Raw genomic sequence first — 25,264 nt, 5'->3', positions numbered from 1 at the left:
GTGTGCCGTAGAGCTAGCTATATCATGACCAAAAGCAGTAGTAGCAATTGTCAGGAATTGCTATTTTGTTCGAACGTACCCAGGGGTGTAAAGGAAGTTTAGCATAGGGTGTTTTTGTTCGTTAAATCAAGTACAACCATTAAAAGTCATGTGATTGGGTTTTATACAGAAATTGCAAAAAATTGCGGCGGTGTTGCAAAAAATGTGTCACCATTCTTGCGATTCAGACAAACCTAGCGCTAGTTTGATTAGAGGAACACGTGAATTTTTATTAGGACGCGCGGTTTATGTTCTGACTGCGTCTCTGATTTATGTTTCGAAGTGACTGAAAAGGACTAAATCATGTTTTTAGTATTTGTTTAAAAGATTTTGATGCTTAAATAAAGCTCCTGGGTCAATTAATGAATCGTGTTCAAGCCCTATTCATCTTGTTTGAACTAAAGTAAACGGTTTCTTAAAATATAATACAGAATAAAAACAAGAAGTATATATTATAAAAACTTTTTCCTGCTAAATTTTGGTTTAGTTATGTTTAACGTGCAGGTGCGACATTCGAGCGTAGCTATTTAATCCTAATTCTGTTGTGTTCAGATATTTAGTTAAAATCGAAAATAAATTATCTTCTTCGTTAAATAATATCATAGTTGAAATTGCGGTTTTCAGTACATTTCAATTGTTTTTAGTTGATTTACTTTCAAGGCTTCCTTCTTGTTTTTTTTTACAGAGTTTCTTCTCTTCGATTATTAGAGCTTCCCGCAAATAAGTATTTTTGTGGGGCCTAGGAAATTAGACGATAATCAAATTGGACGGATGCTACAAAAACGAAATCAGACGGAATTTATTTTTTACAAATCTGGCATTTTAGACGAAAAAGCTATGAAAAGGAAGGGGCCAACAAAAATTTTTCTTAAGAGTCACAGATAAAAAAAGAACATAAAATGTCAATACCTATTAAAACAATTAGTTTAAATGAACATAAAATGTCAAATCCGAACATTACAGGAGAGTTTTGAATGAATAAATTATGCATAATTGACTTGTAAAATTTTTGGCCACCGAAATTTAACTGTTGCCTGTAAACAATTTTAATCTCTCTCAATTTTGTCTATTTTCTCACAATTGCAGTTTTCAAAATCGACTAATTTCTTTTTAAGTACCTCCGTCTAATTTGCTTATCGTCTAATTTCTCAACCCCCATTTTTGTGCATTCGGCATTTTGGTAATTTTGTCGAGCGATTCAGAGAAAATTAATTGAGATCAAAATGGAGAGGATAGACGACGCATGAATTTTTTCATAGGATATTTTTTTTAGTATATCACTATATTTTTCTTGTGACTAGAAATACTATTTCGACATCTGGTTTTAAAAATAGATAGTTTTTTTTGAGTCGATGATCGTTGTTCAAAATATTATATAGATCGTAATGATTTTTTTTAACGAAAAATCTTAGAATTTGTTCAGGCTCAATATTGCTTTTTAGCGGTTTGATTTTTTTAAGTTCATATCATTTCAATGTTAACAGCACACGTTGAAAAGTAAACAAAAAATATGATCGACTTCTAGTTTTGAAAATGGAATTTAATGTTTTCCCATTTTTCCCAGCGAAAGTTTACCTAGTGATCCAGTTTTCTCAAATTGGCTTAGTCTATCACTAAAAGTGTTTATTATATATTGTTGTTGAATTTGAAAACGCTTGAAGGCCATATATTTTTTTTGAACTTCGAAAGTTAAGATTTTGTCAAAAAATAAGTCAGTATTTTATCTGTTTACTTGCGTTCATTGACTCTTTTCCAACTGTATCTTGGCTATGTTTCTGTTATATCAGAGATATCATGTATTTCCAATACAAAATACACATAGTTTTCGAGTGTTCTATGAGGCTGTTCTAACTATGAGAAAAAGTGTCGTGTCGATAAACTAAATAGCTAATGCTGCTTGTTTTTTGTTGCCTCAGCGAAAAACCCGCTTAACTTTTTTTTGATTATTAACTATATCTTAGTAGGACCTTTTTTCAGGTGGTTTTTCCTTATATGTGTATTTCGTAAAGCTCAAAAATTGTATTTCTGGAAAAGAGCTTTAAAAAATGAAGATGTTTTCCAACCAAAAAAAATGGTTTTGTAAAAATTTTTGAGCATTTTTGTCAGTTATGACGCTACTGTTGATGGTTTTCTGTCTTACTTCCATCAACTACGTTACCTTCTGGAGCTTTTTGGTCAAATACCAGTCCAGCGAAGGTTTGCCTCGTTTCTGTGTTTTAAGGCTTTGGAAAATTGTATGCAAAAAGTAATCAGTTTCTATATTTCATATTTTTATAAGGGTATGTCATGTCATCCAATTTTAGACGCCATGAATGAGTGGAAACCATGTGCCCACTTATTTTGTATTCTCTAGCGTAGCATGAAATCAGAGAAGCACAATGCGCCTCACGCCGAGAAGGTTTGTTATATTCATCTTCGCCGTCATCAGTTTATTCTTTTTGATCAGTTATCTTGCGCCTGACGATGAATCACATCGACCGAGGCCGAACATCAAAGCACGACGTCTGGACAATATTTACAACAATGAGAATCAAATTATTCAAGAAGATAAACGGTCAAATGAAAGTCAAGATGAGAAAAAAGTCCAGAGTAAAAAAGACAGTGAAAAGGAAATTGATTTGAGTAAAACTAGAGGCAAAGATTTGGGCAAGTTGATTGATTGGCATAATTATACTTTGATGAAGTTGGAAGCTAAACGTGAAGGCAGAGGTGAACGAGAAAAGGTCAAATTAACGGAGGAGGAGCAGAAGTCGGTATCTATGGGTAAATATGGGTACTCGAAGTTTGTGAGTGACCTGGTCTCTTTGGATCGGGCAATCAGAGATATCAGACACCCGCTTTGTGCCTCTAAATTGTATCACGAGAACTTGCCAGACACCAGTATTATCATGCCTTTTCACAATGAGGCGCCATCGGTGCTTCTCAGGTTAGTGTTCCATTCCAGCTCATCAATCATTTGATGTATGAATTGTTTTATTTATGATCAATGCTGTGATTTTTCATTTTTGTCTAAGTATCTGCTATACTTGATGTGAATGTTTCTTCTTTTTTCCGCATCATTTGTTTGATATTTCGTGAATTTTAAGGAATCGCTGCAGATCAGTGTAGTCGTTTTGGCTATCAAATGTATTTCGTTAATGAATCCGAAGTTATTCGTAGATTTCTTTTAGGTCAATCCACAGTATCTTGAACAAGTCGCCTTCTCATCTCATCAGGGAAATCATCCTGGTCAACGATGCCAGCACGCATGAAGAACTAAACAGGGTCTCGGAGTTCCATGTTGAAGTGCACAAGTTGCCCAAGACCCGAGTGATATATTCGGATAACAGACTGGGCCTCATTGAGGCGAGGTCTCTCGGTGCTAGAAATGCGGAAGGAGAGGTTTTGACTTTCTTAGATAGTCATATAGAGTGCAGTTATAACTGGTTACCGCCTCTACTAGATAGGTAGGTTTCTGTTTTTCCCTTGAGCGTCGTGAATCATAAAAACTTACTATGGAAAAATCGTATAATTATCAGTTTCAATGGAAAAAATAAGAGTGCGATTTCCATTATCATGAAAATTTATTTAAATTGTGGGCTGGACGAATGAGTACCTAGAGTTTTGCGTGTGTGTAAAACTTTGCTGTCGGTAAACCTATATGATATTTCACTGTTTCGCCGTGAATAAAAGAAATCAACGTCTAGTTTCAGGATAGCCATGAATTGGAAGTCGGTTCCGCAGCCGATGATAGACGTAGTAGATGGAAAGAACTTCAACTACGAGGAGCAGCCGGGAGGTATCTTGAGGGGCTCCTTCAGCTGGGAATTACTCTACAAGAGACTCCCAATCACTGGTAAATATCAGCATTTTTCAAAACGTGTTCGGTATACTTGGCGAGGGATTTTTCCTTTTCTTTGAAAAAATTGGAATATTGTTCGCCAGTCGTAATTTGAGCAATGAAGTTGATCTTGACTTCTAATTCGATATGATGATTATTTTCGATGATACGACGCTTCGTTTACTATTGAGTTTTTTTGTTCATTTTGAAGAAATTTTATACGTTTTGCTTGTTTAGCCAGAGAGCGCGCATCGATGGAAGACGCAGCCTCCCCTATAAAAACTCCAGTTCAAGCAGGAGGTCTGTTTTCAATCCACAGAGACTGGTTCTGGCTGCTGGGTGGATATGACCCGTTTCTCAAGATATGGGGAGCAGAGCAGTATGAGATCAGCTTCAAAGTGTGGATGTGTGGGGGAGAGATGGAAGAGGTGCCCTGTTCCAGGTCAGTTAAAACCTTGATATTGGCAATTGAAGACCAAGCATTCATGTGAAAACTAAAAACGAAATGGTTCATGATGTAACTTAGTTGCGTATGTTAAAAATATTGAGAATAACGGTAAGGTGCATTGACAGTACTGAAGTGTCATGACAGTTGACCTGTGTTATGTATGTTAAAGGGAATGCAAGACTTTCAAAATTAATCAACACTAATTTAATTCCCATTTTTATACACTTTTATTTTCGAGAACATAAATAAATTGGGACATATTTGTCTTCTTATTTTTAGGGTCGGACATATCTACCGCAGTCACATGTCATTCTCAGTGCCTGGAGGCCACGACGTCATCGGCATGAACCACTATCGCATAGCAGAACTATGGATGGACGAATACAAAGAGTACTACTTAAAACACAAACCAGGTCTCAAAGGAAGATCCCTTGGAGACGACTTAGAAGAGAGACGTCAGATAAGGACGAAGCTGAAGTGCAAATCGTTCAAGTGGTATATGGAGAATGTGGCGTACGATCAGGGATGGTACTATCCAGCTGTCGAACCCAAACCATACGCAACTGGCAGGTGCAGGTCAAAACAAAAAGAAACGGTGAGTGTTCCCAATCTGCAAATCATGTTCAGAAAACTACTTAAAGACCGAAGTGACTTCTTGTCACCTTTTAATGATAAGTAATGAAACTGAAATTGTTACTGATTGGCTTTAAATTTCGAGGTTAAATGGAACATTTCATTTTCGCACACAAGAAAATAATTGAATATGCACCTATATGCAAATTTTTTCATTTCGATAAAATCTTTCGTTCTTTTAATATTGAATTATTTGGATAAATATATCAGTTTTAGGATTTTTTTTTTGGTTTATTCCAGATGTGCCTCCACATCAATGGAGGCGATAACGGTGGAACTGTTTTGAAGAACTGTGCCAGTAAAGATGTTAAGGTTCCTCATTTCAAGTTAACGTGGCGTCGAGAAATGAGAAAGCAGAATGGCCGAGATTGTCTGGACTTAGCGAGACACGTGAAAGGAGCGCAGCCGGAGTGGTTCCAGTGTCACGAGCAGGGTGGAAACCAGAAATGGCTCTATATGAAGGTTAGTAAGGATGAACTGCAAATAATTGGATCACACAATTAGTGAAAATTATATTTTTGAATAATGCTTTCCAATGAATTTTTCCCCGTCATGCGAGTAATGTTTTAATTATTATAAAGGGACCTGTAAAATTCTTTGTTAAATTAACAAATTGTTCAATAAATATTTCCTGTGGCCATTTTTCTAGCAAAATGTGATGTCAAAATGATACATACGTTTTGGTGAAATATTTTAGGGATTTTTAGCGTGCTCTTTTTGAGAAAAAAAAGGAAGTGATTGTGACTAATAAATGTGCTTAGGGAAATCACGCTCAAGTTTGATTTTTTGCTCTATTTTACAAATTCTTGGAATTCAAAGAGCTTTGACATGATTTTTTTTCTTAGAAATTTTGCAGTCGAAAGTTTTAGTGTCCTTTTGTCAATTTCTTTTTTTAACCATCTGTTGATAATGTTTTGAGTTTTGGATTGTTGTTTTTGCAGGATACCTTACAAATCAAACACGACCTGGACACAAGAACGAAGCTCTGTTTATCAACTGACGGATCCAAAGTGTTTATGGATATATGTGATGGAGAAAATGAAGATCAAAAATGGACATTCGATGCTGTTGACTTCTCCGAGTTTCGGGAAGATTTGGGGCCTCCTTACGATCGAAGCCTGGACAGATAATGCAAAAAATAGTTCAGCGCGGCAAGGAATTTTGCGGGAAAATGGGAGGTCTACATGCTTTATCTGTATTGAAACGAGCATGTTCCGCGACAACTGCGATGCAATTGGATCGAGCCGATTATTGTTAGGTAGTCGAAAGGCAGTTATCGTTGCAGGGATTTGGATTTCTAATCGTTATTACTGGGATACAGGGTATATTTGGGATTGATATATCCTTTTTGCCGTTTGATTGGTTTCTGATTCATGACCAAAAATAATCTTCTGAAAATTAACGCGATGATATAAAATGCTAGAAAGGGACTGTTTACTGGTAATTTACAATGATTCAAATTCACAATGAATTGCGATTTAACGGAAATTAGAATTTTCTAGATTTTTTCTAGTTATTTATGAATATTGATTAGTTTTTCTAATCGTTTCTATGATGGGATTGATTATAATTTTGTTCTACTAGTTCGTTTTAATAAAATATTCTTGGTTTAATTATAAATACAAAGTGTTGTTTGTTTCTTATGTCTGAAAACGAGTTATCGATAGGAAATTACCATTTTAAAGAATAATATATTAAATTTCTTAGCAAATTTGGCAAGAATTAAGCAAAAAAACTGAGCGTTGAATTAGTTTGTGTGTGGTTTTCGTAGTGGGTCTATTGTTTGTCTTGGAAAATTCGTTTGCAGTATTGATTCTTTTTTTTTGTTATCCTTGTGTCATTCGTATCATTTTGTGTATGTTCCGATGAGCTGTCTGCAGTTGGGACATGTGTGTCTTGCATCCTTGCAGTCGTTCATGCAGAAGGGAATCCAGCAGAAAAACCACCCACTGAAAAAATCAGAAAGTAAACTGTTTGACCGTCTCTTATACGTTTGGTACAGATACTGTAGATGGACTGCTGGGAAGATCCAGGCTTGTACCTTTACGATGAGCAAGGATATTACAGCCACCGTGTAAAACATCACTAACTGATTTCACCTTTTTCTTGTGACGCTTTTCCTTGTTTGTTTCATAGGTTTTAACTCTACCGCTGCGCGCTTGAAAAACTGTGCTGTAACAAGTGCTGAACAGTTTCTAATAGTTTGTGTAATGGTGGAATTTTTTTAACTTTCTGGTCTGCATCCAGTTCTTGGATGACTTCGCAGATTTTTTTGGACGTTGAAGTTTTAATAAACGAAATGAGTTTTGGCCTCTTTGTGCAAATTTTTTGAAGGCAGTTGTAGTCGTTTATGCCTAATTCACTATTTTTTACGCGTTGGTATAGTTTTATCATCACGACGCACAAAAAAAGACACTACTTTGGAAAAAAAATTTGAGAAATGTGGTCGGAGCATTCTGTGCAAATTGCACAGCAACCGGATGTCCTTATTTTTTGTTTGCCTAATGAGCTGAAAAAGAGAAACTTCTAAGACTTAGTTTCAAGTTCATTCCACATTTAGTTATCTGATGGCTGATTTTTTACTTACAGGATACCGACGCCAATGAACAATGAGACTAGGCATGAGATCCCCATAATCATCAGACAGGCCATCCATGTCCCCGAACCAATAGTGTGATCCACACTCGTAGTGACAGTACTGCGGCAATGGGGACATGTCACCATGCAACAGTTTTTCCCTGAAACAGTGTTAAGCTAATTGAATTAGATTTTTGCTATCGATGTTCAATGTTTCGAAATTAAGTGCTGTGTCGTTATATATGAAGTGACTGCTTTGTTTAGTCGAAGCTCACTGGATTCTATTCTGAAGATGGTAGGACAACAAATATATTTGATTTAGTATAAAGAGAAATTGATATATCTGTTTAAACTCTCATTAGAATATAGTTGAATATAGAGTGAACTCACCGAGCATTGGTCTCTGCGGGATGACGACAGTGTGGCCAACTGTTGTGTAAGTGACTTGCCCTAAATAAGTACTGAAGTTTTGACCATTAAAACCCCGTGCTCTTCATTTCAATGTTTTTTATTACCCTTGCGATAAGCAAGGGTATTACAATCGGGTACTAGACTTTTTTCCCCGTAAACAACTTTGGCAAAAAGCGTCATTGGACTCTTGATGTACCTTGGTTCATAATGAATTCAATTTTTGTAATGTCTTTTGCACCTTTATAGTCGGGGTAACGAAAACGCCTGGAACGGCAAAGGTCCTCTGTTTGAATCTGACCAGGACCAGTCTTTTTTCAAACAGTAAATGTTCCAGTTAAAAAATTTTTTTATTATTTGTCTGCGTATGTTTTGTCGGCTTAGTTGCGACATCTAAGAATCGTTTATTTTAGCTGTAATAATTTTCACTGCAGTTGCTTTTAGCATTTTAAAAAGACGGTCGAATCGAAATTTGTTTTTCACATTAGTTGTGATTTTACCAGCGCAATTTACCAAGCTCGATTTGTTGAAATTTCACTTTTTTTGTCTTTCAACGGCCTAATAATTTTCGGCTTAATTGATATCGACTTAGTGGCCTCTTCTTGCGTCTTATTCGACCGAAAAAGTTTTGTGCGCGCGTGCGTGTGTGCTCTGAGAGGAAAAGGGACTTAACAGTTTTATAAGTTTTGAATTTTTTTTCGGTCTGAAGGTTTTCTTCTCAGGTATTTTCGGCTTTGTTACCGCTTGGTAAATATAGATTTAAATCATCTAATCAACCATCCGGCGCATCTGACGTAGATGTAAAACAACAGCTTGAGACAGTAAAGGCTTGCGGTTCGAATCCGACCGGGACCTTTTTTTATTACAAACTAGAGTTTTTGTGCGTTTCAAATTATCGTCTGTCTGTTTATTTTTTTTCAGCTTAGTTTTCGTAGCTCGATGGTTCAGCTTTATTCCAAGTTGCTGTAAACCCTTTGCTTGAGACGACAAATCCCGGGAGTCCGATTCTAGTTGAGGCCTGTTTTTTTGGCAAATAGAAAATTTGGGCTTATTTAGGTTGTTGTCTGTCCGCTTTTTTGTCTGCTTAGTTTCACAGAAAAGATTTTTTGAAAACTTGCCTTCCTTAAAGCATTTTAAAGCTCTTTTTAGAGTTTCTAATGGTGCAGGCCTTTTTGTTCCGGATACTTTGATCTTTTATTGACAAAAACGATTAATTTTTTGTTTTACTTGCAAGTGAACCGGTTTTTTTCAATGATAAAACTTGATTGAACTTCTTCGCTAGTTGCTAGAAGGCGAAGCAAAATATCGCGGCCCATATTTTAAATGAACATAGCTTGGATTTTGTTGTATGTTGAGTTAAGCTTGTTTGTTTATTCTCGCGTAGATAAGTGGTAATTATTAGTTAAAGGCCTCTATGATACATTGATGAAAAATTAATCGAAACCTTGGATCTGACCATATTGTGTTGCTTGAGGCTGGCCATATTGTTGAGGCTGGCCATATTGTTGAGGCTGGCCATATGGTGGTTGCGGCTGACCATATTGGTATTGAGGAGCACCGGGAGCGACGAAGCCTGGAGGTGCTGATGCCTGTCCATATTGATCTGAAAAAAGATATCGTTAGTGGTCTGAAAATATTCCAGAACTTGTTATGGATCCAGTTGGAGGCAATTATCTTGAAATGGAAATCCGTTCGTATCTTGTTGAATAATTAGTTTCAAAGAGTCTATTAACAAAAAATTTCTCTTAGATTATCGGATGTGAGTTATTTATGAACAACCGTTTCTTTTTGTCATCAGATTCGAAACCACATCAGAGTTGAGTTTTTTAATTCGTGCTAAACGTGTTTTTTTTTAATTTGTTCCTTGCGTATCCGGATGAAATCAATTATATTGTTTGAACTTACTTGGGTTGTAGGGTGGAGGCTGTGCCATTATGATTTTTCAATTTTGATATTTTTCGGAATTGATATAAAGTAGTGCTTTTGCTTCGTACTTTTTTTCAATTTGAAGCAACTGAAAATTTTATAACGAGCGAAAAGAGTTAGAATGAATAATAGTTATTGTTAATCTTTCTCTTCTGCGTCAATGCTATTGTAATTGTAAACAACCAGTCGTGTGTTTTTGCGTCTTTCGTTTAAAAGCCAACACAGTTTTTTCGTTATTGTTTAAAAGATTATCTGGCCTAGACGAATTGTTTAGAAGAATTATGTCCATATTTCAAAGCGAACTTGCTCCCTTGATTTTTGTGAAAAAAAATTTGAATATAAGATTTGGTTTTCTATTATTAAAAAAAAACAGGTCAAGAGTAATTGTTGCTCTGTGAATTTTTTGTGTGGAATGATTTCTATTGAGGGAGAATCTGATCACATTTTAATTAAGTGTTTTCAATCCTGGCACTGAGTTTGTCCACATTAAAACCCCTACTCCCCGAGTTCAGTAAATTTTACGGTTTTCATTACAAGTAGTTCGCAGATCTAGTTGGCCGTCTGCTAGATTTATTAATTTGAAAAAAAATATTCTTGGTATGCAATTAATTAAAGGACTATTTATGGTAATTTCTAATTTTTCTTGCATCATAAAGCATATCTTATCATAAGTTAATACCAAATGCGTTTTTTTTTCTCACAGATAAGTCTTGTTTTCTTATAATACGTTTAATATATACGCTTTATACTTAGGCGTACAAGGGACAATAATTGAAAATGAAACTGAATTAAATGAGTCTATAAAGATTCACGTTAATAATTGTAACGATCTAATGGAAATGAACTGCAAAGTAAACGTGAACTCTCTTATATTTTCATCACTTCTTTGACTTCTGGGAAGTTGGAGGAAAATTGGGAAAATTGCATAACCTATTGCATGACTCCTTTTCGTGTTCATTTTCGTACGAATTATTGTTCCGACTTTTGAAGAAAGTGACAGAGTATTTTTGCTTAGGATGGTTTTCTTGTTGTCGTACTACTTTTTTATTATCCGAGAGTTATTAATGCCTCACGTTGAAATTTAAAAAGATATTTTACCTGTGATAATTTTTCGTAAAGTTAATCCATCAGAGAAAAAGTGACATATTGGTTGAAGCAGGCTATTTGTCAGCATTGCTGCGTTACTCGGAAAGAAATCTATCTATGTGTACCTGGTGTTCGGTGGTTTCAAAATTTTGTTGTTTTTCATTAGTTTTTGTTGGCGAACACTGCTCTATAGACTTTAAAATGCAGTCGGAATCTTTAGCCTCACCCTGATACGGTCCGTCATGTTATACTAGCAGGAGTTTTTTTCATTCACATGCCAAACTTTTTAACTTACTCACCATGTCTATAACAGTATTTGTCAATAATTGTGCCCGTTACATTGTTTTAAAACGGCGCCATTATCATTTGAAAACGAGTTACAGTTTAATATAAGTTTTAACTTAAATTTGTTTTTAATTCGTATTGGCGCCATGATTAAAAAAAATCACTGAGGACAATTGGATCCAACGGTGCCGCCTTCTCCTGGTGGACCCGACGTGCGACAAGTCGTAGCAAATGGCACCGAAACCCCCTCCCGTGTTTGGGAGCGCAGAAAGCGTGCTCAGACCCTGTTTTTGGTGGCGGAGCGTCCAAATTCGACTGGGCTGCTCCGTTTTTTAATACTTATTCTTCTTTTACGTGCCGGCATTAACCCAAACCCAGGCCCATGTATCTGCCCACCCTGTAACACAAATATCTTCCGCACTCAAACAATTGTTTGGTGTCACATATGCTGATGGATCGCACTAAATTATAGTGGCCTCGCAAACCTCAAACAACCCCACAGAAACTTCTACTGCCCTATTTGTGCAAACAATAATATCCTGGCCCTCCCATTTAATGATACGCCTAAAAGGCCGAAATACACTAAGACTACAAACCTCGCTACCCGAATAACTAAGACACCGAATGACCCAAACACACCCTCAAAAGCATACAGCGCATACTACTATTACCATTTCCCGCCCTTACCAAACCCTCCATGTAACCATTCCCAATCTACAAAAAGTTCAATTTTTCTCTAACTGAACTGTAACGGAGTATCAGTAAAAGCACCCGAAATAGCCGTACTAATGTGTGAATTTCAAATTCATACCGCTGTTTTTCAAGAGACAAAACTGACTGAAAAAAAACCGCACTCCCTCGCTAGGCCCAATTCATACTATTATCAGAAAGGACCGCGCTCGAGAGGGAGGTGGACTACTTACTGCCATACACAACTCACTGATCTACGAAGAGTTCCCAACAGTGGAAGAGGGGACTTAAGAGGCGCGTGTTTTAAAATATTGGCCAGCAACCAAAGCTTCCGCTTCACTAATTCTTACATTCTCCAGCGCAGTAGCTGCTCAAATTATTATAAGGGTTCCCTTACGCAGCTGCTCGTGGCAGACAATTCAATTCTCAGAGGCTAAACAAACAGCAAACGATTTTGACACTCAATGCACGAAACTCAGAACCCATAAATCTAACAAACAGCAGAGGAAAACCAAAAGAAAAATTTTGAAACTAAAGCTTAGAGATCCACTGACTTTGTTCCCATGTTAAATAGTACAGTGGTATAATTTGATATCTGGAATGTTGGTTTAAAATAAATTGTTTTTGTGAAATAGTCTGTATTTCGTTTCTTATCACTTATTTTATTATTAATTGTTGATATATATATATTGACATATGTCCCCCGTTGTTGTTGTTGTTGTTGTAGTTGTTGTTGTTATTAGCCCGTTGTTTGGGGCGCGTCCGTCATCCTCTCGCCGAGTTCGAGGAACGTTGCGACCTCCGTCAGCCGAAGCCAGAAGTCTATTGAGGTGAATTTTATTCCGTTTTGGGGACACTTAAATAAGTGTAGCGCAGTGTGGGGAGCAGGGCGGAATGGACAGCTTGGAGCCCCCTTCTGTTGTTGTTATTAGAAAATCGTTAGAGACAATGTAAGCGAACAGACCAGTGTTTTAGAAGCTTCAAATCCGAAGTCTGTTTTCATTTCGGCTTAGGATCTGTATTCAGAGCACAGCCAAATGCTTGGGCGGATTTTCAGGAAGTTTTGAGAACCGTTTTCAAGTTTCAAGATTTAAATGACTAACGCTTTTTCAAAATTTGAAACCGTTATTTAATTTTTTTTGAAAGTTTTATCATTTCTTTCCCATAATATCACCCGCAAAAAGTTATAATGACCCGCGTTGGGGAGGCAGGTATGCGAAAGAATGGTTTCGTTATATCAACAGATTCCCAAGCTAGAAGGTGCCCTAAGATCATTCATTTCGTTGCTTCGGCGATGTCAATCGAACCAACAAATAATTTAGAGCAAATAAAGCAAATTAATAAAGTGCCCGAAAAATGTTGAAACAGATCGAGAAGTGCCAATTAGTTTACTTAGGCATTCATTTTTCTGTCATTCGTTAATTCTAAAATAAGATAAGTAAATCATTTTTAAAAGTAATGAATGACATAAAATGATTGCCATGTTTTTGCATTTTGAGGCAATTGAGAAGAACTAGCATTGGGTTCAACGCTCAAACAAGGGGAAAATATTCTGAAACTAGAACATGCTAGAATTTTTCAATCTTATATATTAAATGAAACTCCGAATGTGCTATGGACGCAATGTTTAACTGAACACAATGCTTAAGAAATACTAGGAGACAATGTTTAAGAGGCTATCGAGCGTAACGTTTAAGAATCATTCAGAGCAACCAGGAGAAGAAGATGAACTCGATCCAACTTCAAGGCTAGACAGTACCTGCCTAATTTTGTCCGAAATTTCATTTAATTTCTGCCTGGAACTGGGACTGTCAAAAATTCAGCCGGGAACGAATCATTTGAAAACAGTAACCTCCACATGCTAAAACAGAATGTTTTTGAGAACCGATGTGGTATATGAAATAAATGGAAATGGCTTTGCTTAGAACAACTTAAAATTTTCGCGAACCGATTCAGTCTATGAAATAACTTAAATAATTTGAGTTTCATAGCTTGCTTCGAAAAACAACTTTTTCACAAACCGATTCATTCTAGAAATAACTTGTAATAATTCAAATTTTTGTAAGTTCAAAAGCTTGCTAAGAAAGTAAGAAAAACTTAAGCTTTTCGCGATCGTTTTCAGTCTGTGAAAAATTTTGTAATAATTCAAAAATTCGTAATTTTGTAAGCTAGAAAAACAAACTTTTCGCGAACCGATTTGGTCCTCAAAGTAACTTACTTATTTCAAAGTTTCATAGCTTGCTTGAAAAAAATTAAAGGTTTTTTGCAAACCGATTTAGTTTGTGAAATAACTTGTAATAATTGAAAAATTCATAATTTTTAAAGCTTGCTAAGAAAAACAAACCTATCACAAACCGATTCCGTCTATGAAATAACTTGATAACGTTCAAAGTTTCAAAGCTTCAAAAGGTTGCTTAGAAAAAACTAAAATTTTGCGAACTGATTCGGTCTAAGAATTTTCTTGAAATATTTCAAAATTTCAGTTTTAAAAGCTTGCTTAGAAAAACTTCAAATTTTACGCGAACCGGTTTAGTCCACATAATAACATGCAATTGTTCATAGTTACATATATTGAACAGCTTGCTTAGAAAATTTGAAGTTTTTTGCGATCCGATTCGTTCCAAAAAATAACTTGAAGTTTTACGAAATATTACGAAGCTTTCTTAGAAAAACAAACTTTTCACAAACCGATTCATTCTAGAAATAACTTGTAATAATTCAAATTTTCGTAAGTTTAAAAGCTTGCTAAAAAGTAAGAAAAACTTAAGCCTTTCGCGATCCTATTCACTCTGTGAAAAAACTTATAATAATTCAAAAATTCGTAATTTTGAAAGATTTCTTAGAAAAACAACTTTTTCACAAACCGATTCATTCTAGAAATAACTTGTAATAATTCAAATTTTTGTAAGTTCAAAAGCTTGCTAAGAAAGTAAGAAAAACTTAAGCTTTTCGCGATCGTTTTCAGTCTGTGAAAAATTTTGTAATAATTCAAAAATTCGTAATTTTGTAAGCTAGAAAAACAAACTTTTCGCGAACCGATTTGGTCCGCAAAGTAATTTAAATTATTTCAAAGTTTCATAGCTGGCTTCAAAAAAAGTTAAAGCTTTTCGCAAACCGATTTAGTTTGTGAGATAACTTGTAATAATTGAAAATTTCGTAATTTTGAAATTTTGCTTAGAAAAACAAACTTTTCACAAACCGATTCATTCTATGAAATAACTTGTAATAATTCAAATTTTCGTAAGTTCAAAAGCTTGCTAAGAAAGTAAGAAAAACTTAAGCTTTTCGCGATCGTATTCAGTCTGTGAAAAAACTTGTAATAACTCAAAATTTCGTAATTTTGTAACCTAGAAAAACAAACTTTTCACGAACGATTCCGTCTATGAAATAACTTGAAAACATTCAAAGCTTTAAAAGGTTGTTTAGAAAAAACTGAAAAATTTTGCGAACTAACTCGGTCCAAAAATTTAATTGAAAATTTTCAAAGTTTCATAGCTTTAAGAACTTGCTTAGAAAAACTGAAACTTTTCGCGAACCGATTCGGTCCACAAAGTAACTTAAGCGAAAAACTTAAACTTAAACTGCGAGCCGATTTATTCCACGTAATAACTTGCCATTTTTAAAGTTTTCATAACTTGATTAGCTTGCTTCGAAAAAAATTCGCGAATTGATTCGGTTTTTGAAAGAACTTCCAAGTATTTCAAATTTTGATAGCTTGAATAGCTGGCTTCGAAAAACTTGAAGCTTTTCGCAAACTGATTCAAATTATGAAATATCTTGAAATTTTTTAATGTTTCATAGTTTGAAACATTGCTTGGAGGTAAACTTGTTGCGAGCCGATTTTGTCTACAAAAAATATCTTTAAAGAATTCAAATTTTTTAGCGTGATTAGCTTGCTTAGAAAACTTTTAAGCTTTTCGCGTGCTGATTCAGTTTATGGAATAACTTGAAGTATTTCAAAGTTGTATAGTTCTATTAGCTTGCCTAGAAAAACTTAAATTTTTTGCGACCCGAATCAATCTATGAATTAACTTCAATTTTTGGGAACTGATTGGTTCTATGAAACCTGAAGTTTTTCAAACCGATTTAAGATATGGCTTAATTTGAAATTGTTCAAAATCTTTTTGCTTACAGAGCTTGAGCAGAACAACAGCTATATTTTTGCGAGCTGATTGATTATGGGAGGCGGGCTTGCTAGTAAAGATCAATTGATAAAGAATCAACTTCAATACTAGACAGTACCTGTCAATGTTTTTTTTATTTTCGTTTCGTGAGCATTATCGTTTTCTGAAACATGCAAACTTAAAGCAACTCGCTTTTGCAACATCTCTTCTGTCGTAAAGCCAAAGTTTTGCTTGAAATTCGCATTTTTAAAACAAACTTCGAATGAGATATGGAATTTGAAATTGAAAAAAAAAGAACTTTTCGCAAAACGATTAACGCTATTAAACAAATGAAAATATTTCAGTGATTTTGCTCAATAGATTGCATAAAAAAAAACTTGCAAATGGATTCAGGCTAATAAAACAACCTGCAGATAATCAAAGTGTTGTTGTTAAGATGCTGGTTTAAAAACTAACTTTCCGCGATGCGATTCATGCTATGAAAACAACGTGAATTAATTCAAAGTTTGCTTGGTCATAAACTTGATTGAAAAATAATTTCGCTAGACGCTTTATGCTTCGAGACAACTTGAAGTACTTGAACTTTCATCGCTGAATCGGTTTTGTGAAAAACTTATGTTTTTAGCGAATTGATTCAAGTAATTTAAACAACTTGCAAGTTCTAATTGCTCCATAGCTTGCTTGACTTTACCTAATTTTTTCTCAAACTTTTGCTACTTGAAATAACTTAGTATTTTTTATAAAATTCATTGCTCGATTAGCTTGCTCAGGAAAACTTGCTAAGAAACTGAATGGAATGCTAAGAATGTCTTTCGATCCGACCATTTGAAAAGCTTGCGTAGAAAGCTATCAAACCCCACGATCGGTCCACGCTATGATGTAACATCAAATAGTTCAAATTTTTTTTTTGCTTAAATGGCTTGCAATCGGCTTCTATTGAATAATTTTTATAATGCTTGAATGGCTTGCCAATCGACTCCTAGTATGGAGCATGGTTTGCTGAATTTTTTTTTTGATTTGATCTATTAGAATCTATAATTTATGAAATTACTTGGAATATTGCAAAAGATTCAGAGCTTTAAGAAGCTTGCTGAGACAAAAACAAAGTTTTGAGAACCGATTCATGCAATGAAGTAGCCTGAAAAGTTTGCAAGTTTCTTTGCCCTGAATAGCTTGCTAATAAAAGTTTTTATTTCGTTAAAAGGATTACGCTATAAGTTTTCATTTTTACACATGCATAGCTTGTTTTATAGTATGAACTCGCTTTTTTCCAACTTAAGTCACAAATATTGTTGCGACCCAAATGTTTTTGCGACAATTGTGTTCATTTTGAAAATGTTCACTTTGATTAATAACCAGCTATTAAAAACAGCCAATGCTAAAGATTTTAACACAGACTATTATATTACAAATTCCTGTTTGATAAAAACGGGTATTATGAAAATGTATGGGATCGGGTTTTTTTTTTTTTTTTTTTCAGACACTTTGGAAAATTTTCAAAAGAGTGGTACAAATAGGAAGTCCGGTCACTCCCCTGTGCCTGCATACTCCCCTATCCTCTTTTTTTTTTACCTTACCCCACTTTCTACAGCATTCGAAAAAGTGTGTGAGGTGAATTTTTTACCAAAATTTTTGAATGTTTTACATTTTCTCAAAAACTTAAAATGGTTAGTACAGATTGTGGGAAGCTCCCCTGTATAAGCGGCTACGCCCAAACTTTTTTTACACAAAGTTATGGCCCTCAAAATAGTCAACTTTTCGATTTTTTGACCATTTTCTGAGACTTTTCTGGAAAAGTACCCTTCCAAATCTGATATTTCAGTTTCAATCGAACGGACATGTTTTAGGGAGCTCCCCTGCATTAACAGTTACGCTTATTTTTTTAAAAACAAAGCTATGACCCTCAAAAAAGTCAAATTCAACGTTTTTGAACGTCTTTTGAAACTTTTTAATTTCTCTCGAAAACTACCCTCGCAAAATCTGAGGTTTTGGTTTCAATGAGTAAAATGGGTTGTGGGATATGGGAAGCTCCGCTGCTTAAATGTTTGAGCCCAAATTTCTTAACACAAGAAATTATGACCCTCGGAAAAGTAAAGTTTTTGATTTTTTGACCGTTTTTTCAAATTTTTTGACTTCTCCCGAAAACTGCTCACCCAAATGTAATGAGCATTGTTTTAAGCATCCTTCGACCTAACGATCTCTTGTTATCACTTAATTTTTTAAGAAAACTGAAGCAATCGATGAAATTAACAGATTTTGAAGTCCTTAAATTGGGATTTACTTTTTGCTATAGGTCTGTTTTTGAAATGCACTTGTCCTTCGGTATCAATACAAAAATTTCATAAATTATCAAACAAGTATTTCAAGCTGAAGATGGCCTCTAGTTTCTGTTTGATATAAACAGGTTGATGAATGGGATCGGGTTTTTTTGTATTGTTGTTATTTATTATTTGAGACGCTTTGGAAGATTTTTGTTTTTATCAAAAACTACTCTACCGATTTTTAAAAGAGTGGTTTTAATGTGAATATTGGCCCCTCCCTTGTGTGCTTGCATACTCCATTATTCTCTTACCTTTCCCAACTTTCTACAGCGTTCGACAAAGTGTGTGGGGGGATTTTTGAACCAAATTTTCGAATTTTATACATTTTCTCAAAATTTACCCACCCATTCTCCGATTTTTGGTTCATTGGATAGAACAGGTTATTATAACCTCCCCTGCATCAGCGGTCAGCCCAAATTTTTTTACACAAAAAGTTATGACCATCGGAAAAGTAGAATTTTAGGCTTGTTTTTTCAAAAACTACCCTCCCGAATAGGAGATTTTGGTATCAGTGTGGAGAACGGGTTGTGGGAAGCTCCACTCCATAAGCGGTTACGCCCAGTTTTCTTTAAAAAAATACTTATGACCCTCAAAAAGGTCATTTTTTTGCAGTTTTTCAAAAGTCAAAAATATGTTTATAGCGGTATTCTACAATTGTCTTGAAAACTACCATCTCAAACCTGAAGTTTTAGGTTCAATGAAGAAAGAAAGAGTTTGAGCTAAGATTGTCTGTATAAGCGCTTTTGTTCAGTTTTTCCAACTAAAAAAAGTTATGGCCTTCAGAAAAGTCAATGTTTGGATTTCTTGTCCGCTTTGTTAAACTTTTGACTTCTCGAAAACAACTCAATCTGATATTGAAGGTTTAACCAACGCAACAGGTTTTATGAAGCATCCGTGTATAAACTGCTAATCATTAAAGTTTGAACAAGAAATATGTTTCTGGAAAATCCAAAATTTTAAATTTTTTACTGATTTTTAATAGAGGAACAGCCAAGGTAGATCGAACTTGGGCAGGGTCGGATGTTTTTAATGATTTTTTCGTATGCTAGTTTAAACGCGTCCGCTCTATAAATTGAGGCATGTTAGTTAGTAAATTTCTTTTTTTTCCAGCTTGACTGCTGATGGGTTATAATTGGGTTGCGTCACTTTGCAATTATGCAGACTCATAATTGGCGTGCGTCACTTAAAAAATTTTGTAGGCTCAAAGTTTCACTCATTCAGTTTTTCACAGTAGCGTTATCGTTCATATTTTTTGCTTGTGTATGCGAAGTGCAACTTCGCCTCTGTGTAAATTTTGATTATCATCTTTTGATTAGCTTACTTATTAAGTCATCATCTTTTGCAGTTCTCTTCGCCCTTCTATAACTTCAATGAAATCTGTTTTAATGGCTGGCTCATAAACTTAAAATTTTGCCCATTGATTAGGTATAAGGATTTTTTTAAATCCTTCGATTGAATGGCTTGCTTCTGCCAGCTAGTAATTTTTCGGCCAATCGACTTAAGATATTATAAACACAAAAATTTCATATGAAGTTTTTATTGATTGAATGGCTTTTTAGAACAAGTCGTTCTAAAAAAAATGACTTTAAGATAAAAAGTGTAACATTGAGTCCATCTCTATCTCCTTTTAAGGAAGAGAACTAATAGGGATCAATGAAAGAAACGAAGACATTTACTTAGGTCGTTTGCCTTTCACATTTTTGGAAAAAAAATTTTCGAAATTAATTCGCGTTTTGGAAAAAAATTAGTTCTTCACGCTCAATTTTTTTTTGCGCGGTTGGTCTTCTATTTTCTTTTTGAACTCAGTTGCAATTGATTCTCTCAATAGAAGTAAAGATTGTGGAAAAAATATTGGCATATACTTTCAAAAAAGTATTTTTATTTTCGAATTTTCCAGCCAAGTAAAATCATACCAATTGATCCAAATGTTTTGTGCCAATTGGATTAGTTTCGTGAAAATATAGTCAACTATAAATGATAATTTGTAGTTAAAAAGCATGGAATACATTTTTTTGGCGGAAAGGCATCATAAATATAGCTTTCTTTTCCCAGCTTTCATGTGTTAAATGTGGTCGGAACTTTCTGTGCTACTCGCACAGGAACTGGCTACATTTGTTTTCGGTTGATTATTTTGGTTTATTTTTTTTGTAAGTGTCCAAAATATTAAGAGCTCAGGTGTGACATGACTTTGCGGAATTATACATATCTGCTTAAATTTAACCATTTTTCGAAGTTTTTCGAAGCCTTTCGAATTGTTTTTTATTCCAGTTTTATCTAATGACTTATTCAATTTGCATGGATGAGAAAATAATAGATATGATATTTTTTGCTAATTTCTTGTGCTTATTTACAAGAGTTTTTTTAGTCCATTTGGCTTTTTGTGTTAATTTGGCTTTTTGCTGTGGAGCTCTATTTGGCTTTTTGCGTCCTCTAAATCACCACTCGGGGAAATTTTGGGTAGCTAGAAAAAGCGTTTAGTTTAACTGCTCTCATTGATTTGACCTACCTCTCAAAGTTATTTCCAAAGTTTCCTTGTGAAAAATTGAAGTTAACCAAATCTTAAATTTCAGTCAACAACAGAATCAATTAGTTAAAAGAAACTTCAGCTGAAAATCGAAAACGAGCTCTCTCCGACAGTTTTGTGACATTTGGGACATGTATGCACAGCATCCTTGCACTCTTTGACACAGAATGGAATCCAGCACAGGAACAACAAACTGAAAGAGAGATATTTTGTAGGTAATTATATTGCGTTTACTTGTAAACCTTCTTGTTAAAATAACAAATGTGTAGATCGGGCAGTCATTATTGTTCTTGACAGGTTATTTTTTGTCGTAATTAGGGATGAACACAAAAAAAAAGAAAACATTCAGATTCCAAAGAAAGTAACAAACATTTCGGGGGGAAAATCAAATAGATTCATTTTCTTTTGTTTTCCACTTTAGCTACGAATCGAACACTGAGGTCGGAAGATTCTGTTCTACTTGCTCAACAACCGCATACTACTGTTTTTTAAATATTGTTTTTTAACAATATTGTTTGTTATATGGTCCACCCTGCAAGCAACTTACATGAATCCAATAAGGAATAAGCATGTAAAGAGGAGGCCTGCAAGTAGTACGGCCATGCAGATTGCCCAGGTACCAGAGCTGGTCCTGTAGTGGACTTGGGAGGTCACCGTAGCCTGGCAGTGGGGGCACTGCAATGTGGTACTCTTGCTTCCTTAAAGGAAATTTTTTCAACTTTATAACTACCTCATGCGCTGGGAGAGAAGCTGTTGCGGGTACTTAAAAAATCGAAACAAGCTCCCTCCTCATCAGCATTAGAAAATCCTGGTTAACTCAGACCGCCCCCCCCCCCTCTGTATTGATCAGAAAATGTGTGCACAGCTGCATTGGTGTTTTTCGTTAGACTTTAAGTTTGAAGACTGGAACCGAACCTTTTTGTTGGAAAGGGCGATAGAGCTGATAATTGCTCAGTTTGAAACAGCTTTTCTTACCCAGTTTTTGTTTTGCCATGGAATCATTACTGTATTCGCATGAATCGGGTAGCATCCGTAGCCTGAAATATTTCCATTCTTAATTCTCTGTTGATACTGAGTATCCTAATTTGCATTTTTGTTCTTTTTGAATTTTTTTTGAAAGCTACTAGTACGTGGTCGCTGGTAATATGCTTCTCCAAAGGTTATAAACTGCTATGGTTAGATCTCCGCTAAAAAGAAATGACCTAATTCAATCTAAAAAAGAGAGTTCAGGTTGCTAAAAGTGATTGCAAACCACGTGGAGGCGGCGGAGGTGGTGGTCCGTATTCTGATGGGTACGGCGTGTAGTCTCCAAAGTAATCCAGTGGCGCCGAAGGAGATAGTCCGTTTTGCCCTTGTTCAATATCTGCACGGTTCGAATTGTTGCCACATCCATACACCTCTGAGTGTTTTGAATAACCTGGTATTTCATAGAGTATTTTGAGAAGCGTAAAAAAATTGCTACTTTATAAAAGAAAAAGTTCAGAGCAGAGTTTTGTATAGGATAGTTGCTAATTTTAGTGGTCATCTTATTGTTATATCTCAGAACCATAAGAGTAAAAATAAGAAAATGAAGAACCTACCTGACATTTTCTCCAGGCGGTTAATGGTAAGTAAGGCAAAACTAGTCTTCAGTCAGCTATTCATTGTCTATTCGCAAATTCGCTTGATTTATATTCTGGTTGTTTTTATTGAAAAGCGTCAGATCATTGAATTTCTTTGCTTGTATTGCTCATTCAAAACAAGAAAATGATCTACAATTGCTCATGTTCTTTAAAACTTACTTGTTTTTGTCTGATTAAAGTTGGCGGTTTAGCGACTGAACTTTTTAAATGATAAGTAATTTTCATAATATCATTTTTTGATATCAGCATGAAAGTTGGATGAGCTATTGAGTGTTGGGTAAAATTAGAAGACAATTTTGATCTGAATTTTTTTAGATTTATTGGTTAGATGCAATGATTTTTTTAGGTGCAAATCTGATTTGCAATGATTTTCTGCTGGAGCTAGATTTGAGTGAATTTATCTAGTTAACTTTTCAGGGTCATAAAAGTTTCAATATTTCAGGTGATAAAATAGAGTGAAGCTATTTCTACTGACATCTCAATGTTAGTTCAACTAAAAATTTTAAGTTTTCTCAATTTTTCGTTATCAAAGTCATTTTTGGAACAAAAATTGAGAAAAAATTGCGCTCATGTCTGAGAATTGTTTATTTAAAGTAAAATAACTAGACAAAGAAATCGTTTCTGGGAGTTTTGAGCGTACGCACAAGATAATATATTGATTGCCTGAATAGGCTGTAGAATGAATTTTTTCTAGCCCATGTGTAGACAGACCTCAAGAAAAGTTCGTATGGTTATCATTCTAAATTACCATTGATCGTGGCTCGAGTTCCTAAAGAATCTTCTAAACTAAATGGTTACAACATAAAATTACTTTTTAGTAGGGCTGAGGAGAGGGAGATGGAAGAACTCCAAGTTTTTCTACATCCTGAATACTGTAATTGTGTTTTTGTTCCGGTCATTGAAAGAGGGCAGGAACTTTGTGTTGGGTTTGTTTTAGTTTTTTCTTTCAAGCTCTTCAGCTATGGTTCCAACAATTTTTTATTGAAAAATGACATTAAATAATTTTGAAAAAATTGTCCCAATGTCGAGAAAAACCGGTTTAATTTTTTCAGTTTTGATAGAATGCCGAGCAATTAAGCAATCGAGTAACTTCCGTTATTGACATTTCGATCAGCAAGGGTATTTCAATCGGGCACTAAACTGTTTCCCGTTAATTTTTTTTTCGCAGCGTGGTCAAAATTAGCAATAGTAAATATACATTCATTTCATAGTCATTTTTTGCTTCTACGACACACTTGATCTGGAGGTAACGAATACGCCTTGGACGGCGAAGTTCCTGGGTTTGAATCTGATCGGGATCGTTTTTTTCCTCTAACGGGATTTTTTCCGTTACAAAAAAATTGTCGCGGCTAATAATTTATCTGCTTATGTTTTGTCGGCTTTGTCTTATTTTACATTGCAGTTGATTTTAGCGTTTCGATTTTCTTCTGCTGCTCGTAATTATTACCCTTGGTTTCGTATATGTTTTTTTCGCTTCATTCTACCCAAATGTTTTTGGCTTATGTTTTATCGGCTCGGTGACAACCTAATTTTGAGTCATTTTCAGAGGATCTAAAGTTTTATACTCCCCCTGGATCGCACAAAATTCTGATGTTAAAATTGATTGTTTGTCGGTTTGATTTCGTCCCAATTTTTGGTCGTTTACTGGCCGGGTGTTTTTTATTTCTGTAATTTTTGCGGTAGATTTTCCAGTACTTGTTATAATTTTTTCACGAGGGTAAATTTAGTTCATAGTTTCCTGGTTTTATACACAGCAAAATTTCTGTTAGATGGTCTTTTTTTGTCTTTTTTGATATCTTTTTTAAGTCCAGCTCTTAGCGTTGCATATCAAGTTTGATCTTAATTCATAGCAAATATTCCTGTAGATGTTTATAGTTTATTGTTTCTGTAGGAGATGCAGGTTGTTTGCAAGATTTTAACCAAAATTTTTTTGCCTTGAGAAATAAATGTTGCTCGAAGCCGTCTTATGTTTTAGGTCATTGATTTTTATAACAATTGCAAAAAACTTTTCTCAATTTTATTTTAGCCTCCAGTTTTAAATCAGAATTCACTTAATTTTTTTTCACTCATCTGACACAATTTTTTAATTTTTGTTCCGACCATTGAAAATGGGGAGGAACTTTGTATTCTGGTGTTTTAGTTTTTTTTTGGTTTTTGTTTTCCACGCACAATCAGGTAACACAAATAATAATTGGACTGCGTTAAGTGATATATCTTATTAAAGTCCTTTCAGTCGTGATTCGAACGACAATAAAAAATTTGAAAATTTTTTCAGTGTTGAAAAAAACCGGTTTGAAATTTTTGGTCTAATCTCGAGCTAATAAGGTGACCGTGTAGGTTTACAATAGCTTTTTTAGGCTAATATAAGCTTCGAAAACTTAGTTTTTTTCAAATAGAGGTAGTTTTTGGAGTTGATAGAGCAATTTTGGGAATCATTTTTTTTTTAAATTTTTTTTTTCGTTTTTGTCATTTTTGTCCAAAAACCGTTTTACAATTGACGTGTTTTACTATGACACTGAACTGTCTAAGTTCTTCTTTATCACAACATGCAAAAAAGGACACCAATTTGAAAAACTTTTTTGTATTTTTTAAGACTGTAGTCGGAACATTCTGTGCTACTTGCACAGTAACCGGCTATCCTTGTTGGCATTTGATTTTGTATTGCAAGTGGTACGAGAGTCAGCTTCGCTTTTTGTTTAAAAAAACGGTAATTTAGGCTAAGAAAAATTAATATTTTACTAATAGAGTTTTAATAAAATCA

At 34.8% G+C, this 25,264-nt stretch overlaps 3 protein-coding genes and 1 long non-coding RNA gene across 5 annotated transcripts in view; 2 read left to right on the top strand and 2 right to left on the bottom strand.

Annotated features, from left to right (window-relative positions):
• LOC134845501 (PAT complex subunit Asterix-like) overlaps nt 1–25,264 on the top strand; it is a 161,310-nt gene that overhangs the window by 29,486 nt on the left and 106,560 nt on the right. The gene's annotated exons all lie outside the window — the stretch shown is intronic.
• On the top strand, nt 2,346–6,447 carry LOC134845837 (polypeptide N-acetylgalactosaminyltransferase 10-like). The gene is made up of 7 exons (XM_063862926.1): nt 2,346–2,965; nt 3,210–3,485; nt 3,732–3,874; nt 4,097–4,301; nt 4,587–4,902; nt 5,181–5,402; nt 5,882–6,447. The coding sequence occupies exons 1-7, from the start codon at nt 2,418–2,420 to the stop codon at nt 6,068–6,070; spliced, it is 1,899 nt and encodes a 632-aa protein (XP_063718996.1). The 5' UTR covers nt 2,346–2,417; the 3' UTR covers nt 6,071–6,447.
• Nucleotides 6,657–10,033, bottom strand: LOC134845838 (cell death-inducing p53-target protein 1-like). Of its 2 annotated transcripts, none has more exons than XM_063862927.1 (5): nt 9,831–10,033; nt 9,370–9,528; nt 7,908–7,967; nt 7,528–7,678; nt 6,657–6,889 (listed from the first exon to the last, which is right to left on the bottom strand). In XM_063862927.1, the coding sequence occupies exons 1-5, from the start codon at nt 9,856–9,858 to the stop codon at nt 6,787–6,789; spliced, it is 501 nt and encodes a 166-aa protein (XP_063718997.1). In that variant the 5' UTR covers nt 9,859–10,033; the 3' UTR covers nt 6,657–6,786. The 2 variants fall into 2 exon arrangements, with proteins under 2 accessions (XP_063718997.1, XP_063718998.1); XM_063862928.1 differs by having other exon boundaries at nt 6,660–6,889; nt 9,382–9,528; nt 9,831–10,032.
• On the bottom strand, nt 20,906–22,655 carry LOC134846404 (uncharacterized). Its single transcript, XR_010162798.1, has 5 exons — nt 22,462–22,655; nt 22,134–22,298; nt 21,857–21,918; nt 21,429–21,579; nt 20,906–21,074 (listed from the first exon to the last, which is right to left on the bottom strand). It is a non-coding gene; the product is annotated as an uncharacterized LOC134846404 (long non-coding RNA).

Source organism: Symsagittifera roscoffensis, chromosome 5 (genome assembly GCF_963678635.1).
Source record: "Symsagittifera roscoffensis chromosome 5, txSymRosc1.1, whole genome shotgun sequence".
NCBI lineage: Eukaryota > Metazoa > Xenacoelomorpha > Acoela > Convolutidae > Symsagittifera > Symsagittifera roscoffensis.
Note: the sequence above shows the minus strand (reverse complement) of the source record. Positions and strands in the feature narration are given on the sequence as shown.